The 20,708-nt window shown below is 44.8% G+C and overlaps 1 protein-coding gene across 1 annotated transcript in view; it reads right to left on the bottom strand.

Moving 5' to 3' along the window:
* LRRC1 (leucine rich repeat containing 1) overlaps positions 1-20,708 on the bottom strand; it is a 428,784-nt gene that overhangs the window by 317,930 nt on the left and 90,146 nt on the right. The window contains exon 2 of the mRNA XM_063916718.1: positions 3,635-3,752. Within this exon, the coding sequence (XP_063772788.1) occupies positions 3,635-3,752 (118 nt within the window). The remainder of the gene's footprint in view (positions 1-3,634; positions 3,753-20,708) is intronic.

Below are 20,708 nucleotides of genomic sequence, written 5' to 3'. Positions count from 1 at the left end.
AACATAAATATTTATTATAGTATTTGCTGCCAGTAATCACCATACTATAAGGCGCATGTCTTAACACCCATACAGGATATATTTATATTATTTTAGGCAATTGTATGATACTATTTGGTATGCCAGGTATGAATGCTTTTAGGCCATGCTTCTTCGTAATAAAAAAACTAAATTCTACAGGATCCTAGCTTTTTGCTTCTTATCTTGAGTGAAATTTGTCCAAGCAATTTCAAGCTATGACCAGTATGGAGCAAGTTCAATTGTGGAGCACTCCCTCTGCTGGGCGCCTATAGGAATGGGCATCTCTTGGAGTTATTCAGTGGTTTCTCCGATAAGATAAACATTAGCAGCGGCAGTCACATTTTTTCTCGCAGGCTCTTGAGGTGTGAGAAAAAAAAATGTGTTAAGTCTGTAGTTTGGGCTCCCACTCAAGCTCTTTAGACGGGATGCGATCAGCATCCCAGTGGTGTAGATGCCAGCTGTAAAGTGACCGACCGGCAACATCCCGAACGCAAGTATTGGTGTCAGGGATAGGTACTACAGTGGAGGGTTACCCTATGTGTCTGTATATTACACAGAACACAAAGAGAAGTAACTTGTCAGAACAGATGTAGACTTTAACCATGAAGTAATGGAAATTTGTATGCAAACATTTATCCACATAAATTACACAGATTTTTCAAATGAATGTAATAAATTGTAGAGTGGGATACTTATTTTAGTCATTGATCCCTGGCAATAAACCAGAAATCGACTTTTGTTTGCTCAGTGAAAAAGCAGGATCTGTCTGCTTGGCTGCCAAGTGATAATTTCACAGTCTGTACTATTTATACTAAATCCTTAAATACACTGCTTATATAAGAAAACCAAAGAACCAACATATTCTTTTGATGAATTAAACTTTACTCTGATCCAAAGTATTCTGGAACCTGCAGAACATTAAATCTTTTTAATAGAACTCATCCATTATTCAGCACCACGAGAGACATTTCTCATATTGATATCAAGGAGCAATAATTCACTTTCCAAGGCAGTTGATGTGCGTTATTAGAAATGACCTGAACAATTCAAAACCTTGAATGCGTAGATGATTTTTCCTAGGATTTAGTACAGTGTGCCTTAGCCATTAAACAAGGGCCATTCTGATGAAAATATCATGTGTCAACAAAGCTGGAACACAGAACTCTCTTGGTTGAGGCCAGATGTTCTGCAGCATATGCTGTAATAATGCATGCACAACCAAAAGACGAATACTTAATCCTAACTGCGTCATGCCTCAAAAACCAATGCAAATCAAGTCAGACTAAACATAATCCCAGCTAGCACATGCAAAAGATTTTATTTAGCAAATACTGCACATTTTTTTCCTGTATTGCTTGTATAAATGACACTTCAAAAATCTTTTACGCAAAAACTAAATTGTATTAGAGTGTGTGCAAGTTTAAAGATGATATAGTTAAAGCATTTTACCAAATTTAGGGATTTTGCTTGTATGCACAACATTATAATAGCTGTAAATGTTGAGAGTGCAATACAATAACTTCTCAGCATGCCAAAAAGCCAGAACCTAAAAAACATGCCAAATGTTTCAAGTAGAACAACATAAACCCAGGGCAATGGGAACAGTGCAGTGATCAGCAGCACTGATTACCAGATGACTACTTACAGAGAAAATATTTGTTGTTTGTAGTAAATTTAGTAACATGTAGTTTTCATTGGAAAACATTGTTCCCTGTCAGACATAAGGGCTGTGAAAGCACTGATGTGCCACTAGATAACCTTGTGACAGAATGTCAGCATCACTTGTTTTGACTGGAAAAAGTGATGTTCGAAAATGCTAGTGTCACGCCAGCCTATGAACTCCCACTTCTTGAGTGACAATGTGCTTTTCATACGATACTCAAACCATTTCAAATACATTATATTTAGAACCAAAAGATAACAGACCACTTCTCTCCAGTCTATTGTACAATCTTAACACTGTACTAAAACAAAAATACTTTGTGTGTTGAGTGTTCCTTTTCAGAATAACTTATTTTGATCCAATCAGAAAAAACACACACATTTATAAGTCACTGTAAATATAGCACACAGTATAATAAGAATTAATAATAATAATTTTTATTTATATAGCGCTCTTTCTCCAATAGACTCAAGGTGCTTAACAGATACATAGCATCATACAGTACAGAAAATAAGGAAGTACAGAACAGCTTTTCATAAAATACAGAAGCATGAAGATACTAAAGGGACATTATGGAAATTCTTGAGTAAACAGGAAAGTCTTCAGTCTACTTTTGAAGGATTCTATAGTTGGGGCCTCTCGCACTGTGCAGAGAAGTGAGTTCGATAGAGTCTTATTAGGTCTAGTATGCAGCCTTATTAATGAACCAAGTACTGTATATACAATGGTTTTTTAATTCTCCACATGAGATTGGCAAAATTTGTTTCTGTAAAACTGTGGTTCCCCTTTCCTGCAACAAGCACACTACAGATATTTCATCATTAGCACTTTATAATAAAGGAACTTTGGACCCATTCTCGCTCATATCTAGGATGCTTTGTACTTTCATGGCAAAACTACTTCATGTTTTTTGGCTTGTTTGGTTCATTAGAAAACTAAAACTATGTTAACAGCCGCAGGTGTATTACATAAGTATAGATTGCAGTGAATTCTGTATGGAATGCAAAAGCTTTCTTTTTTTAGTGAACTATACACTAAAGACATGTAACTGTTCATCTGAGCTATTCTGTGGACCAGGGATGGGGGAACCTTTGGCCTTGCAGCTGTTGTTGAACTAAACATCCCAGCATGCCTTGCAATAGTTTTGGCATGGCCAAATAGCAGAACTGTAGGCAGGGCATGCTGGGATGTGTGGTACTAATTAATATACTTGCAAACGAGGACATCTGGAAAACACTCACTCCTAGAGTTCCCTGAAGACTGGAGTTCAGAAACATTAACTTACTGCAAGGGAATACACAGGTATGGATCATGAGATCTACATAACAAAGGTCTACAGTCATTAGGTTGACCACTATTGGTCTGCATGCATTAGGACGACAGTTGGAATGGTCGACAAGAGAAAGAGAAAAGGTAGACAGCATTTTAAGCTTTTTTGGTGTCATTTTCGCCGTTCATGCACATGGAAGCCCAATTAGTATACCGCTTCGCTTGCCATGCATCAGGCAAGGCAAATGTTACTATTCCCAAATGTAGTCCGTGTGGATGGTAAAGTATGAAAGATTTTGTTTAAAATGAAAAAAAAAAAAAAAAAAGGCTGTGTCTACCGTATGTATTTTAAACATATGCACCTGTCGACCATAAGCAATGTCAACCTAATGTCCATGTCGACATTTGACCACGTCAACCTACTGCATGTCAAGCATTAGTGGTCGACCTAATGACCAACAACCTAGAGCCCGGATACAGGAATACACGCATACGGACAAGATTTCATGGTCCAAATATGGATCACTGATGAATACTACTACCGTATACATCATATGCAAGCAAAATAATTTGACATTAGCACAATTGCATTTTAATCTATAATATGAGCCTTTATACTTTATATTTATAACAAGTAACGTAATAAAACACTACTTAGTGTTTATTAGATGTCAGACTCACCATTCCGAGACACATCCAGTTCTACCAACTGCATAAAGTTTGCTATCTCTGGAGGAAGTCGTTGAATTTCATTATCACTAAGACCAAGTTTTCTTAACTTGACAAGTTGAAAAAATTGCTGTAAAAATATAATATCACATAATTTTAGCTTTATGCAAAGTCACACATTTAAACATGCAGCATTTTTGTACGCAGATATAGTGAAAGTAATGACTACAAGATTAAATGAATTAAGCCATCTCCTTCATTAACAACAAATTAATATTTCCATTTAAAGCTACACTCCCAGATGGGTTTACTGTGGTATGCCAGCACTCGGGATCCCGGCGCCCAGCATACCGGTGCCGGGATCTCAACTGTCAGTATACAGCGGAGCAAGCGCAAAAGAGCTCCGTGCGGGCTCGCTGCACTCACTACGCTATTTATTCTCCATCCAGGGCTGTCGTGGACACCCCAAGAGGGAAAATAGTCATCGGTATGTCGGCTGTAGGGATTTCGGCACCGGTGTGCTGAGCGCCGGGTTCCCGACAGCCGGCATATCAAGTGCCACCCCTCCCAGATAGAGGTGCAGCTCATCCCTTTTAAAGGACTGCAATGGTGGGATAGGAGTGGTAAGAACAATCAGAGGCTCCACCACGTCACAGCCCCAGATTTCAGCCAGGGTTGGGAGACAAACCAAATGGCTGCACACTCAGGGCGAGTAGGGTTGTATAATTACTCTACCTGGGAGCGCAGCTCTAAGTATCATTTTAAAATTCTTAACATTTTTTACTACAGTAGGACATTTAATTACAATATAACATTGCTGTTGAATGAACTTTATTATAAACAATTATATTAGACCCTTGACTTAGTGATAATGACTTGGCAAAGCAGCTTTTTACACTTTGATAAATAATTTTACAAAATGCCAAACTGGTTAGTAACAGTAAGTTTACATATAGTTTGTATATGTACAGCACAGCAAAGTGAAACACACATTGGGGGTCATTCCGAGTTCATTGCTCGCTGCCATTTTTCACAGCGCAGCGAACAGGTTACTACTGCGCATGCGTATGCACCGCAATGCGCACGCGCGTCGTACGGTTACAAAGCGGATCGTTGCTGGGCGATGGATTTAATGAAGAATCCATTCGCACAGCCGATCGCAAGGAGATTGACAGGAAGAAGGCGTTTGTGGGTGTCAACTGACAGTTTTCAGGGAGTGTTCGGAAAAACGCAGGTGTGTCCAAGCGTTTGCAGGGCGGGTGTCTGACGTCAATTCTGGGACCAAATAGAACTGAAATGATCGCAAGGGCGGAGTAAGTCCAGAGATACTCAAACTGCAAAAAACTCTCCTCGTCCCGCTCGGCTGCACACGCGTTCGCACACTTACAAAGCGAAAACACTCCCCCGTGGGCTGGCGACTATGCGTTTTCACGGCTGCTAAAAGTAGCTAGAGAGCGATCAACTCGGAATGACCCCCATTGTACTTTTAAAGTTGTTTTTTTTTCACTTTAAGGTGGGGTTAATGAGTTTCTCTGTTATTTTTTCAGTGAGTACTATGAGAGAAACCAATGGTGCATTAAGAAAATACATTTGGAAATCTAACAGCATACCGTGAACCTACCCCCCTTTGTTCAATAATCCCCTCAACTCCTACACAAAAGCATACTGAAAAGTTTCACGTTTACGAAACACTACTTTTAAAAAACATTCTGGTTCATAAAGGCATCATCCAAATCCAACAACACAAACTGTTTACTCAATAGACTGTTCTCATTTAGAAAAGAATGTCCCTCTTTTCCTTCATGTTATTAATGCATACCAAGCATGGAAAAACACTCAGTCAGCTATAACAATGAGACACGCACACACTTCTTAGCATCATACATAAGCACAGCACTACATGCCACTCCCTGTAGAACAAGTATGGTGTGGTCTGTGTGTAGATACACCTATTCTCAAATTGCACTAAATAGCCTTGTCTGCAGCCACCGATTTTGCGGCTCTTAATCTACTACTTTATACCAATTCTAGGGCAACAAAAATACTAATCCTAAATACACTATTAGAGATTTATTACATCATTAGCAATTTAAAATGCAAAATTTGTGAAAAAGTACAGTAATCGCTACCTGCAGTGGAACGTTTAAGTCATGTCAGGCATCTTGAACCATATCGCGCAATAAGGACAGGTGTATGAGGATACATCTGTATGTTACAAGTTCTTATACTTGACACTAAGGCTTAGCTAAGGCTCCCAGTATACGGTATATGGGTGCTACCAAGAAGCTGTGAGGGACACAAATCCTGTGCCGTAAACAGACACTGGGCCAAGATTAAAACACACTGCTAGAAAACCCCCATTGCTTATTCGGTTACCCATTTTGCATTACCTTTTTCACTGTAAGGAAATAGTGAGAGTGCTCATTGGGGCTGATTCCATGGAAGCAGCAGTGATGGCTCCAAATGCAGAAGGAGGCGTCTACTACAAGTAGACCACCGCTTCTGCAGTAGTGATCTGACCAGCATCCTAGGACGCAGCATCAGATCACTGTGACACCCATTGGTTTGTGCAAGCCGGCCATTGCAGTACCTTGTAAGACTGTGGGGGTAATTCAGACCTGATCTTAGCAGTAAATTTGTTAGCAGTAGGGCAAGACCATGTACACTGCAGGGGGGGCAGATATAACATTTGCAGAGAGTTTGATTTGGGGGTGTTATAATAAGAATTTACTTACCGATAATTCTATTTCTCGGAGTCCGTAGTGGATGCTGGGGTTCCTGAAAGGACCATGGGGAATAGCGGCTCCGCAGGAGACAGGGCACAAAAAGTAAAGCTTTAGGATCACGTGGTGTGCACTGGCTCCTCCCCCTATGACCCTCCTCCAAACCTCAGTTAGGATACTGTGCCCGGACGAGCGTACACAATAAGGAAGGATTTTGAATCCCGGGTAAGACTCATACCAGCCACACCAATCACACTGTACAACCTGTGATCTGAACCCAGTTAACAGTATGATAACAGCGGAGCCTCTGAAAAGATGGCTCACAACAATAATAACCCGATTTTTGTAACTATGTACAAGTATTGCAGATAATCCGCACTTGGGATGGGCGCCCAGCATCCACTACGGACTCCGAGAAATAGAATTATCGGTAAGTAAATTCTTATTTTCTCTATCGTCCTAGTGGATGCTGGGGTTCCTGAAAGGACCATGGGGATTATACCAAAGCTCCCAAACGGGCGGGAGAGTGCGGATGACTCTGCAGCACCGAATGAGAGAACTCCAGGTCCTCCTTAGCCAGGGTATCAAATTTGTAGGATTTTACAAACGTGTTTGCCCCTGACTAAGTAGCCGCTCGGCAAAGTTGTAAAGCCGAGACCCCTCGGGCAGCCGCCCAAGATGAGCCCACCTTCCTTGTGGAATGGGCATTTACATATTTTGGCTGTGGCAGGCCTGCCACAGAATGTGCAAGCTGAATTGTATTACACATCCAACTAGCAATAGTCTGCTTAGAAGCAAGAGCACCCAGTTTGTTGGGTGCATACAGGATAACAGCAAGTCAGTTTTCCTGACTCCAGCCGTCCTGGAACCTATATTTTCAGGGCCCTGACAACATCTAGCAACATGGAGTCCTCCAAGTCCTTAGTAGGCGCAAGGCACCACAATAAGCTGGTTCAGGTGAAACACTGACACCACCTTAGGGAGAGAACTGGGGACGAGTCCGCAGCTCTGCCCTGTCCGAATGGACAAACAGATATGGGCTTTTTTGAGAAAAAAACCACCAATTTGACACTCGCCTGGCCCAGGCCAAGAGCATGGTCACTTTTCATGTGAGATGCTTCAAATCCACAGATTTGACTGGTTTTAAACCAATGTGATTTGAGGAATCCCAGAACTACGTTGAGATCCCACAGTGCCACTGGAGGCACAAAAGGGGGTTGTATATGCAATACTCCCTTGACAAACTTCTGGACTTCAGGAACTGAAGCCAATTCTTTCTGGAAGAAAATCGACAGGGCCGAAATTTGAACCTTAATGGACCCCAATTTGAGGCCCATAGACACTCCTGTTTGCAGGAAATGCAGGAATCGACCGAGTTGAAATTTCTTCGTGGGGCCTTCCTGGCCTCACACCACGCAACATATTTTCGCCCCATGTGGTGATAATGTTGTGCGGTCACCTCCTTCCTGGCTTTGACCAGGGTAGGAATGACCTCTTCCGGAATGCCTTTTTCCCTTAGGATCCGGCGTTCCACCGCCATGCCGTCAAACGCAGCTGCGGTAAGTCTTGGAACAGACATGGTACTTGCTGAAGCAAGTCCCTTCTTAGCGGCAGAGGCCATAAGTCCTCTGTGAGCATCTCTTGAAGTTCCGGGTACCAAGTCCTTCTTGGCCAATCCGGAGCCATGAGTATAGTTCTTACTCCTCTACGTCTTATAATTCTCAGTACCTTAGGTATGAGAAGCAGAGGAGGGAACACATACACCGACTGGTACACCCACGGTGTTACCAGAACGTCCACAGCTATTGCCTGAGGGTCTCTTGACCTGGCGCAATACCTGTCCCGTTTTTTGTTCAGACGGGACGCCATCATGTCCACCTTTGGTATTTCCCAACGGTTCACAATCATGTGGAAAAACTTCCCGATGAAGTTTCCACTCTCCCGGGTGGAGGTCGTGCCTGCTGAGGAAGTCTGCTTCCCAGTTTCCATTCCCGGAATGAAACACTGCTGACAGTGCTATCACATGATTTTCCGCCCAGCGAAAAGTCCTTGCAGTTTTTGCCATTGCCCTCCTACTTCTTGTGCCGCCCTGTCTGTTTACGTGGGCGACTGCCGTGATGTTTTTCCCACTGGATCAATACCGGCTGACCTTGAAGCAGAGGTCTTGCTAAGCTTAGAGCATTATAAAATTACCCTTAGCTCCAGTATATTTATGTGGAGAAAAATCTCCAGACTTGATCACACTCCCTGGAATTTTTTTCCTTGTGTGACTGCTCCCCAGCCTCTCGGGCTGGCCTCCGTGGTCACCAGCATCCAATCCTGAATGCCGAATCTGTGGCCCTCTAGAAGATGAGCACTCTGTAACCACCACAGGAGAGACACCCTTGTCCTTGGATATAGGGTTATCCGCTGATGCATCTGAAGATGCGATCCGGACCATTTGTCCAGCAGATCCCACTGAAAAGTTCTTGCGTGAAATCTGCCGAATGGAATTGCTTCGTAGGAAGCCTCTTTTCCTGGTTTTAGGAGGTTCCTGACTAGCTCGGATAACTCCCTGGCTTTCTCTTCCGGGAGAAACACCTTTTTCTGGACTGTGTCCAGAATCATCCCTAGGCACAGCAGACGTGTCGTCGGGAACAGCTGCGATTTTGGAATATTTAGAATCCACCCGTGCTGTTGTAGCAGTATCCGAGATAGTGCTACTCCGACCTCCAACTGTTCCCTGGACTTTGCCCTTATCAGGAGATCGTCCAAGTAAGGGATAATTAAGACGCCTTCTCTTTGAAGAAGAATCATCATTTCGGCCATTACCTTGGTAAAGACCCGGGGTGCCGTGGACAATCCAAACGGCAGCGTCTGAAACTGATAGTGACAGTTCTGTACCACGAACCTGAAGTACCCTTAGTGAGAAGGGCAAATTTGGGACATGGAGGTAAGCATCCCTGATGTCCCGGGACACTATATAGTCCCCTTCTTCCTGGTTCGTTATCACTGCTCTGAGTGACTCCATCTTGATTTGAACCTTTGTAAGTGTTCAAATTTTTTTAGATTTAGAATAGGTCTCACCTAGCCTTCTGGCTTCAGTACCACAATATAGTGTGGAATAATACCCCTTTCCTTGTTGTAGGAGGGGTAATTTAATTATCACCTGCTGGGAATACAGCTTGCGAATTGTTTCCCATACTGCCTCCTTGTCGGAGGGAGACCTTGGTAAAGCAGACTTCAGGAGCCTGCGAGGGGGAAACGTCTCGACATTCCAATCTGTACCCCTGGGATACTACTTGTAGGATCCAGGGGTCCTGTACGGTCCCAGCGTCATGCTGAGAGCTTGGCAGAAGCGGTGGAAGGCTTCTGTTCCTGGGAATGGGCTGCCTGCTGCAGTCTTCTTCCCTTTCCTCTATCCCTGGGCAGATATGACTCTTATAGGGACGAAAGGACTGAGGCTGAAAAGACGGTGTCTTTTTCTGCAGAGATGTGACTTAGGGTAAAAACGGTGGATTTCCCAGCAGTTGCCGTGGCCACCAGGTCCGATGGACCGACCCCAAATAACTCCTCTTCCTTTATACGGCAATACACCTTTGTGCCGTTTGGAATCTGCATCACCTGACCACTGTCGTGTCCATAAACATCTTGTGGCAGATATGGACATCGCACTTACTCTTGATGCCAGAGTGCAAATATCCCTCTGTGCATCTCGTATATATAGAAATGCATCCTTTAAATGCTCTATAGTCAATAAAATACTGTCCCTGTCAAGGGTATCAATATTTTTAGTCAGAGAATCCGACCAAGCCACCCCAGCTCTGCACATCCAGGCTGAGGCGATCGCTGGTCGCAGTATAACACCAGTATGTGTGTATATACTTTTTATGATATTTTCCAGCCTCCTGTCAGCTGGCTCCTTGAGGACGGCCCTATCTATAGACGGTACCGCCACTTGTTTTGATAAGCGTGTGAGCGCCTTATCCACCCTAAGGGGTGTTTCCCAACGCGCCCTAACTTCTGGCGGGAAAGGGTATACCGCCAATAATTTTCTATCGGGGGGAACCCACGCATCATCACACACTTCCTTTAATTTATCTGATTCAGGAAAAACTACAGGTAGTTTTTTCACATCCCACATAATACCCTCTTTTGTGGTACTTGTAGTATCAGAAATATGTAACACCTCCTTCATTGCCCTTAACATGTAACGTGTGGCCCTAAAGGGAAATACGTTTGTTTCTTCACCGTCGACACTGAAATCAGTGTCCGTGTCTGTGTCTGTCGACCGACTGAGGTAAAAGGACGTTTTAACGCCCCTGACGGTGTTTGAGACGCCTGGACAGGTACTAATTTGTTTGCCAGCCGTCTCATGTCGCCAACCGACCTTGCAGCGTGTTGACATTATCACGTAATTCCATAAATAAGCCATCCATTCCGGTGTCGACTCCCCAGAGAGTGACATCACCATTACAGGCAATTTGCTCCGCCTCCTCACCAACATCGTCCTCATACATGTCGACACACACGTACCGACATATAGCACACACACACAGGGAATGCTCTGATAGAGGACAGGACCCCACTAGCCCCTTGGGGAGACAGAGGGAGAGTTTGCCAGCACACACCAAAGCGCTATATTTTACAGGGATAGCCTTATAATAAGTGCTCCCTTATAGCTGCTTTTATAAAATCACAATTTCGCCAAATTTTGCCCCCCCTCTCTTGATTTAACCCTGTTTCTGTAGTGCAGTGCAGGGGAGAGCCTGGGAGCCTTCCTGACCAGCGGAACTGTGTGAGGAAATGGCGGTGTGTGCTGAGGAGATAGGCCCCGCCCCCTTTTCGGCGGGCTCGTCTCCCGCTTAAAAATGGATTCTGGCAGGGGTTAAATATCTCCATATAGCCCCGGAGGCTATATGTGAGGTATTTTTTGCCAAAAAAAGGATTTTCATTGCTGCCCAGGGCGCCCCCCCCCAGCGCCCTGCACCCTCAGTGACTGCCGTGTGAAGTGTGCTGAGAGCAATGGCGCACAGCTGCAGTGCTGTGCGCTACCTTAAGAAGACTGAGGAGTCTTCTGCCGCCGATTCTGGACCTTCTTCTCTTTTCAGCATCTGCAAGGGGGCCGGCGGCGAGGCTCCGGTGACCATCCAGGCTGTACCTGTGATCGTCCCTCTGGAGCTAATGTCCAGTAGCCAAAGAAGCCAATCCATCCTGCACGCAGGTGAGTTCACTTCTTCTCCCCTAAGTCCCTCGATGCAGTGATCCTGTTGCCAGCAGGACTCACTGTAAAATAAAAAACCTAAGCTAAACTTTTCTAAGCAGCTCTTTAGGAGAGCCACCTAGATTGCACCCTTCTCGGCCGGGCACAAAAACCTAACTGAGGTTTGGAGGAGGGTCATAGGGGGAGGAGCCAGTGCACACCACCTGATCCTAAAGCTTTACTTTTTGTGCCCTGTCTCCTGCGGAGCCGCTATTCCCCATGGTCCTTTCAGGAACCCCAGCATCCACTAGGACGATAGAGAAATTTTGTTTCCGTGCAGAGTAAATACTGCCCGCTTTATTTTTACAGTGCAATTTAGATTTCAGTTTGAACACACCCCACCCAAATCTAACTCTCTCTGCACATGTTATATCCCGTCCCCCATACAGGGGCCATGCAGGAATGGTATTTATATAGCGGAGACAATTTTCTCATCTCTAGATGGCTTTATATGCCTTCTCACTTACAGAAATGGAGAGGCATTCTCTTCCTGGTTTCCTACGCCGCCCTTGCCATCTCAGTCACCTCTGCTTGCCCTGCGGCCCCTCTCCAGTTAACCGCTACCCCAATATAGTTAAACTGTAGACCGTTTATACAAACAGAACTTTAAATGTGTCTCACTGCTCTGTTGCTAGCTAAACCCTTCCGCAGGTCCTAATCAGTAGTAGGTGCCATGCATATCTCACCAAAATCTTTTTGTGGGTCTTCCAGTTATCGACTGGACCATCAGTTCTTCTAAATGATCTTCCTGAAGTGGAGATGCCAAACTAGAAGCTTTGTAGATATAGCTTTAAAAGGGCCAAATTCAATTAGCCATGAATTGCGAAAAGTGCCCATTCAATTGTTGTGAAAGCAGGTTCGCTGTAATTTTACAGCGAATTTCAGTTTAGCACCTATGAGCAGATTACTTTTTTCTTAGCAGTCCCCTAAAATGACCCAAATATATACTTATACCCATGCAGAGGCATAACTAAAGGGGGGGTCGAGCAGGGCACGTGCCCTGGGCACCTTGGCATCATGGCCACTCGCCCCCACTATTGCTCTGCCTGCCGTCCCCCATCCCATTGCTATGTGAGGGAAGGAGAGTGCAGCGCCTCTCCTGCCCCTCAATGTGCTGTGTCTGGTCTCCGTTTGGTTTGCTAGCCAATCAGAGCTCACGGACCGGCTCCTGATTGGCTGCTGGTCCGCAAGCTCTGTTTGGCTAACGAACCGGCACCAAGATACCCGCCGCCGGAGACCGGAGTCGGACTTCATGGAGCAGCATTGAGGGGCAGGAGAGGCGCTATGCTGTGCTCTCCTCCCCTCACATAGCAGAGGCAGCGGTGACTGAGCCGGTGAGCGGGTAAGGGGGGGGGCTGGCTTGGGGCAATGTGTATCTGCCTGGCGCTGTGCACAAAGGGGACTCTGCCTGCGTACTGTGCACAAAGGGGACTCTGCCTGCGTACTGTGCACAAAGGGGACTCTGCCTGCGTACTGTGCACAAAGGGGACTCTGCCTGCGTACTGTGCACAAAGGGGACTCTTGTTTACTAGAAGGAGGAAAGAATTGGTCTCAAATGGCGCACAAAAAGAAATAAACAACTTCATAAAATATAACTTTTAATCAAATTTATTTAAGAGACCTGTAACTGTGAAATATTAAAACCAACATATAATGACAAGACAAAGTGTAACATATATTCATTAAAAATACACGCTGTACTCAGAGTGTCGTGCACTGCTTTTCTATTTAATTGATGGGTACAATGACCTCTAGAAATTTTATGTGTATTGTCAGATGGTATGTGACTAAAGACTTCTCAATGTTCGTATTATTATTGGTCTCTTCTTATACCAGTTACCTTTAACCAAACTCTCCACTGTATTATAAAATATTATCTCTTACAGGGAATTTTTCGATGTATCTGTATTAACATATTCAATCACTTTAAGATTTTAATAGCTGCTGGCTGGTGATCCCCAATCGCACATGCCCACATATTATACTTTGTGAGGTACATGCGTGAATTCTGTACCATTGACTAGTGCTCTCAATCCTCGTAGTCAGCACTGTCACTGAAGTGTGATATTCTATTATCAAGAAAAATATTATGTCTCACTGTTGGTACATTCCACCTTTAATTACAGTGATCACTGTAATTAAAGGTGGAATGTACCAACAGTGAGAAAATAAATTAAAGGAAAAAAATATGTTTGCACCTTTGATAATACATTTCTCACAACACATGAACAGCAGTATAATAGTAATCTTAAAAAAAAAAAAAAAAAAAAAAAAATCCTATAAACAGCCATATTTTATATTTTCATATTTGCAGACATCAGTAATCCAATTTTTCTAATATGGTTTAGTTCTGTGTACTTTGTTTAGTGAGCACAAATAAAGAAAAAAGTAATCTAAAACCAGTTGGCAGGCAATAATTATACATGAGTGAGGAAGTTCTTTGTGCCACAATATAATTGCGTAGTCCTGTACAAGTCACAAGTGTATTTAGCTGAACTTGAAAATGTCCCCTAGAAATATTACTCCATTAGCTCTACACGTACAGAATTACAATGACAAATTAGAGAACTAGCTCTAGCATAAGAAAATAATGTAATTAAAAACATTCTAACTCCATTTTTGTGGCTCAACAAGAATATTATTTTTGATTCATATGAAATAAAATCAATAAATAAAACACCAAAATAAATTATACAGAAACGAGTAGGTTTCCAAATCCCTGCTGCAAAGATTTAAAATAAAAGAAAGGTGTTCAGTAACATAGGGGGGAATTCAATTATTTTTCCTCCTACCTGCCTCTACAAAGCAATTCAACAGTTGCTCCTTTCGGGCGTGCATGCAGCTGTTTGACACATTTCAGTTTGCAGACTCCTGAGGTATGAGCTGAAATGTATAAAACTTTAGTGGTTTGGGCGCCCCAATCAGGACTAGCCAGAAAAGTGGCTAAACCAAGTATTAATGGCTGTGCAGATGTGGCATCGCACACGGGGAGGGGGGCTATTGAATTACATTGATGGATGCCCATCAGAGCCGCCATCAAGGGAGGTCTGAGGGTACTTCCGTCCCTGGCATGGATAGAAATGGGGCTAGGGTAGCAGCATTACAGATACTGCCGAGCCGCCAGTGCGGATTACACTTTTTTTTTTTTTTTTTTTTTTAAATGGAATGGGGACATATAAAATATATATTTGCTAGCCAACACTCAAAAAATTAATGTTACCTGGTGGCCTCCATAATGCAGTTTCCTTAAATAGAACATGCGATAAAACATAGGTGGCAGCGGCACTCATGGGGCACAAATGTTGTGCTTACAATGGTGAGCATGTTTCTGTCCCATGAGTGCCACCGCCTATGTTTCATTAATTGTGTGTGTAATATACAATACCAGTCAAAAGGTTGGACACACCTTCTCATTCAATGGTTTTTATTTATTTTCATTAGTTTTGAGGTCTTCAGCATTAATCCACTATGTAGAAAATAATTAAAATAAATAAAAGCCATTGAATGAGGTGTGTCCAAACTTTTGATTGTGTGTGCATGTGTATATATTACACACATACATCTATACATACACACACATTATACATATATATGTTTATGTATTTAGGGTCAAAGCAATGTGCGGCACTCAGGATTGTAGAAACAAATAATCACCACTAGCTGTTGATTGGACAGCTAGTGGTGATTATTTGTTTCTACAATCCTGAGTGCCGCACATTGCTTTGATCCTATTTGCCATTTTGGAAAGTGAGGGCACCAGGGACCACAGCACAAGTTATTGGAGTGCCGGACCGCTTGCAGCAAGCATGTATATGTATTTATTTATATATTTTGATGTCTGAGGAAAAAGAAAAAAAGGGCTGTATTATCGGTGCACATGAGGAAGATTCGATCTAATTATCGAGTCCAACTAAATTATTTTAAAAATAAGAATTTACTTACCGATAATTCTATTTCTCGGAGTCCGTAGTGGATGCTGGGGTTCCTGAAAGGACCATGGGGAATAGCGGCTCCGCAGGAGACAGGGCACAAAAGTAAAGCTTTTACAGGTCAGGTGGTGTGTACTGGCTCCTCCCCCTATGACCCTCCTCCAGACTCCAGTTAGGTACTGTGCCCGGACGAGCGTACACAATAAGGGAGGATTTTGAATCCCGGGTAAGACTCATACCAGCCACACCAATCACACCGTACAACTTGTGATCTAAACCCAGTTAACAGCATGATAACAGAGGAGCCTCTGAAAGATGGCTTCCTAAACAATAACCCGAATTAGTTAACAATAACTATGTACAAGTATTGCAGATAATCCGCACTTGGGATGGGCGCCCAGCATCCACTACGGACTCCGAGAAATAGAATTATCGGTAAGTAAATTCTTATTTTCTCTATCGTCCTTAGTGGATGCTGGGGTTCCTGAAAGGACCATGGGGATTATACCAAAGCTCCCAAACGGGCGGGAGAGTGCGGATGACTCTGCAGCACCGAATGAGAGAACTCCAGGTCCTCCTTTGCCAGGGTATCAAATTTGTAAAAATTTACAAACGTGTTCTCCCCTGACCACGTAGCTGCTCGGCAGAGTTGTAATGCCGAGACCCCTCGGGCAGCCGCCCAAGATGAGCCCACCTTCCTTGCGGAATGGGCCTTAACAGATTTAGGCTGTGGCAGGCCTGCCACAGAATGTACAAGTTGAATTTTGTTACAAATCCAACGAGCAATCGACTGCTTAGAAGCAGGTGCACCCAACTTGTTGGGTGCATACAGTATAAACAGCGAGTCAGATTTTCTGACTCCAGCCGTCCTTTAAATGTATATTTTTAAGGCTCTGACAACGTCCAACAACTTGGAGTCCTTCAAGTCGTCTGTAGCCGCAGGCACTACAATAGGCTGGTTCAGGTGAAACGCTGATACCACCTTAGGGAGAAAATGCGGACGCGTCCGCAGCTCTGCCCTATGTCGAATGGAAAATTAAATAAGGGCTTTTATAAAACAAAGCCGCCAGTTCAGATACTCTCCCGGCCGAAGCCAGGGCCAGTAACATAGTCACTTTCCATGTGAGATATTTCAAATCCACATTCTTTAGTGGTTCAAACCAATTGGATTTGAGGAAATCTAAAACTACATTTAGATCCCACGGTGCCACCTTAGGCACCACAGGAGGCTGTATATGCAGTACTCCTTTGATAAAAATCTGGACCTCAGGGACTGAGGCCAATTCTTTTTGGAAGAATATTGATAGGGCCGAAATTTGAACCTTAATAGATCCCAATTTGAGACCCATAGACAATCCTGATTGCAGGAAATGTAGGAAAACGACCCAGTTGAAATTCCTCCATCGGAGCACTCCGCTGCTCGCACCACGCAACATATTTTCGCCAAATACGGCGATAATGCTTCGCGGTGACTTCCTTCCTTGCCTTTATCAAGGTAGGAATGACTTCTTCTGGAATGCCTTTTCCTTTTAGGATCTGGCATTCAAACGCCATGCCGTCAAACGCAGCCGCGGTAAGTCTTGAAAAAGACAAGGACCCTGCTGAAGCAGGTCCCTTCTCAGAAGTAGAGGCCACGGATCGTCCGTGACCATCTCTTGAAGTTCCGGGTACCAAGTCCTTCTTGGCCAATCCGGAGCCACTAGTCTTACTCCTCTTTGCCGTATAATCCTCAATACCTTTGGTATGAGAGGCAGAGGAGGAAACACATATACCGACTGGTACACCCAAGGTGTTACCAGCGCGTCCACAGCTATTGCCTGCGGATCTCTTGACCTGGCGCAATACCTGTCCAGTGTTTTGTTGAGGCGAGACGCCATCATGTCCACCATTGGTTTTACCCAACGGTTTAATAGCATGTGGAAAACTTCTGGATGAAGTCCCCACTCTCCCGGGTGAAGGTCGTGTCTGCTGATGAAGTCTGCTTCCCAGTTGTCCACGCCCGGGATGAATACTGCTGACAGTGCTATCACGTGATTCTCCGCCCAGCGAAGGATCCTGGCAGCTTCTGCCATTGCCCTCCTGCTTCTTGTGCCGCCCTGTCTGTTTACATGGGCGACTGCCGTGATGTTGTCCGACTGGATCAACACCGGTCTTCCTTGAAGCAGAGGTTCCGCCTGGCTTAGAGCATTGTAGATTGCTCTTAGTTCCAGAATGCTTATGTGAAGAGACTTTTTCAGGCTCGACCACACTCCCTGGAAATTTCTTCCCTGTGTGACTGCTCCCCAGCCTCTCAGGCTGGCATCCGTGGTCACCAGGATCCAATCCTGCATGCCGAATCTGCGGCCCTCCAATAGATGAGCCTCCTGCAACCACCACAGAAGGGATACCCTTGTCCTCGGCGACAGGGTTATCCGCAGGTGCATCTGAAGATGCGACCCTGACCATTTGTCCAACAGATCCCTTTGCATGGAATCTGCCGAAAGGGATTGCTTCGTAAGAAGCTACCATTTTTTCCCAGGACTCTTGTGCATTGATGTACAGACACCTTTCCTGGTTTTAGGAGGTTCCTGACCAGGTCAGATAACTCCTTGGCTTTTTCTTCGGGAAGAAAAACCTTTTTCTGAACTGTGTCCAGAATCATCCCCAGGAACAGCAGACGAGTTGTCGGCATTAATTGGGATTTTGGAATATTCAGAATCCATCCGTGCTGCTTTAGCACCTCTTGAGATAGTGCTAAACCCATCTCTAGCTGTTCTCTGGACCTTGCCCTTATTAGGAGATCGTCCAAGTATGGGATAATTAATACGCCTTTTCTTCGAAGAAGAAATATTATCTCGGCCATTACCTTTGTAAAGACCCGAGGTGCCGTGGACAAACCAAACGGCAGCGTCTGAAACTGATAGTGACAGTTTTGTACAACGAACCTGAGGTACCCCTGGTGTGAGGGGTAATTGGAACGTGGAGATACGCATCCTTGATGTCCAAGGATACCATAAAGTCCCCTTCTTCCAGGTTCGCTATCACTGCTCTGAGTGACTCCATCTCGAACTTGAACTTCTTTATGTACAGGTTCAAGGACTTCAGATTTAGAATAGGCCTTACCGAGCCATCCGGCTTCGGTACCACAAAAAGAGTGGAATAATACCCCTTCCCTTGTTGTAGAAGAGGTACCTTGACTATCACCTGCTGAGAATACAGCTTGTGAATGGCTTCCAAAACCGTCTCCCTTTCTGAGGGGGACGTTGGTAAAGCAGACTTCAGGAAACGGCGAGGTGGCTCTGTCTCTAATTTCAACCTGTACCCCCTGAGATATTATCTGCAGGATCCAGGGATTTACCTGCGAGTGAGCCCACTGCGCGCTGTAATTCTTGAGACGACCGCCTACCGCCCCCGAGTCCGCTTGCGAAGCCCCAGCGTCATGCTGAGGCTTTTGTAGAAGCCGGGGAGGGCTTCTGTTCCTGGGAAGGAGCTGCCTGTTGCTGTCTCTTCCCTCGTCCTCTGCCTCGTGGCAGATATGAATAGCCCTTTGCTCTCTTATTTTTAAAGGAACGAAAGGGCTGCGGTTGAAAGGTCGGTGCCTTTTTCTGTTGGGGAGTGACTTGAGGTAGAAAGGTGGATTTCCCGGCCGTAGCCGTGGCCACCAAATCCGATAGACCGACCCCAAATAACTCCTCTACGCATCGCCTGTCCACTGTCGTGTCCATAAAGCTCTTCTGGCCGAAATGGACATAGCACTTACCCGTGATGCCAGTGTGCAGATATCTCTCTGTGCATCACGCATATAAAGAAATGCATCCTTTATTTGTTCTAACGACAGTAAAATATTGTCCCTGTCCAGGGTATCAATATTTTCGATCAGGGACTCAGACCAAACTACCCCAGCACTGCACATCCAGGCAGTCGCAATAGCTGGTCGTAGTATAACACCTGCATGTGTGTATATACCTTTTTGGATATTTTCCATCCTCCTATCTGATGGATCTTTAAGTGCGGCCGTCTCAGGAGAGGGTAACGCCACTTGTTTTGATAAGCGTGTTAGCGCTTTGTCCACCCTAGGAGGTGTTTCCCAGCGCTCCCTAACCTCTGGCGGGAAAGGGTATAAAGCCAATAACTTCTTTGAAATTAGCAGTTTTTTATCGGGGCACCCCACGCTTCATCATACACGTCATTTAATTCTTCTGATTCGGTAAAAACTACTGGTAGTTTTTTCACACCCCACATAATACCCTGTTTAGTGGTACCTGTAGTATCAGCTAAATGTAACATCTCCTTTATTGCCAAAATCATATAACGTGTGGCCCTACTGGAAAATACGGTTGATTCGTCACCTTCACCACCGGAATCAGTGCCTGTGTCTGGGTCTGTGTCGACCGACTGAGGCAAGGGGCGTTTTACAGCCCCTGACGGTGTTTGAGGCGCCTGGACAGGCACTAATTGAGTGTCCGGCCGCCTCATGTCGGCAAACGACTGCTTAAGCGAGTTGACGCTATCCCGTAATTCCACAAATAAAGGCATCCATTCTGGTGTCGACCCCCTAGGAGGTGACATCCTCATATTTGGCAATTGCTCCGCCTCCACACCAATAACGTCCTCATACATGTCGACACACACGTACCGACACACAGCAGACACACAGGGAATGCTCTATACGAAGACAGGACCCACTAGCCCTTTGGGGAGACAGAGGGAGAGTCTGCCAGCACACACCAAAAAGCGCTATATATGACAGGGATAGCCTTATGATTAAGTGCTCCCTTATAGCTGCTTTTATATTAATATATTGCCATTTATTTTGCCCCCCCTCTCTGTTATACCCTGTTTCTGTAGTGCAGTGCAGGGGAGAGACCTGGGAGCCTTCCTGACCAGCGGAGCTGTGACAGAAAATGACGCCGTGTGCTGAGGAGATAGGCCCCGCCCCTTTTCCGGCGGGCTCGTCTCCCGCTATTTAGTACATTTAGGCAGGGGTAAATATCTCCATATAGCCTCTGGGGCTATATGTGAGGTATTTTTAGCCTTTTTAAAGGTTTTCATTTGCCTCCCAGGGCGCCCCCCCCCCAGCGCCCTGCACCCTCAGTGACTGCCGTGTGAAGTGTGCTGAGAGGAAAATGGCGCACAGCTGCAGTGCTGTGCGCTACCTTAAGAAGACTGCAGGAGTCTTCAGCCGCCGATTCTGGACCTCTTCTTGCTTCAGC

The sequence above is a fragment of the Pseudophryne corroboree genome, chromosome 4 (genome assembly GCF_028390025.1).
Source record: "Pseudophryne corroboree isolate aPseCor3 chromosome 4, aPseCor3.hap2, whole genome shotgun sequence".
NCBI lineage: Eukaryota > Metazoa > Chordata > Amphibia > Anura > Myobatrachidae > Pseudophryne > Pseudophryne corroboree.
This window is presented reverse-complemented; position numbering and strand designations above follow the sequence as displayed.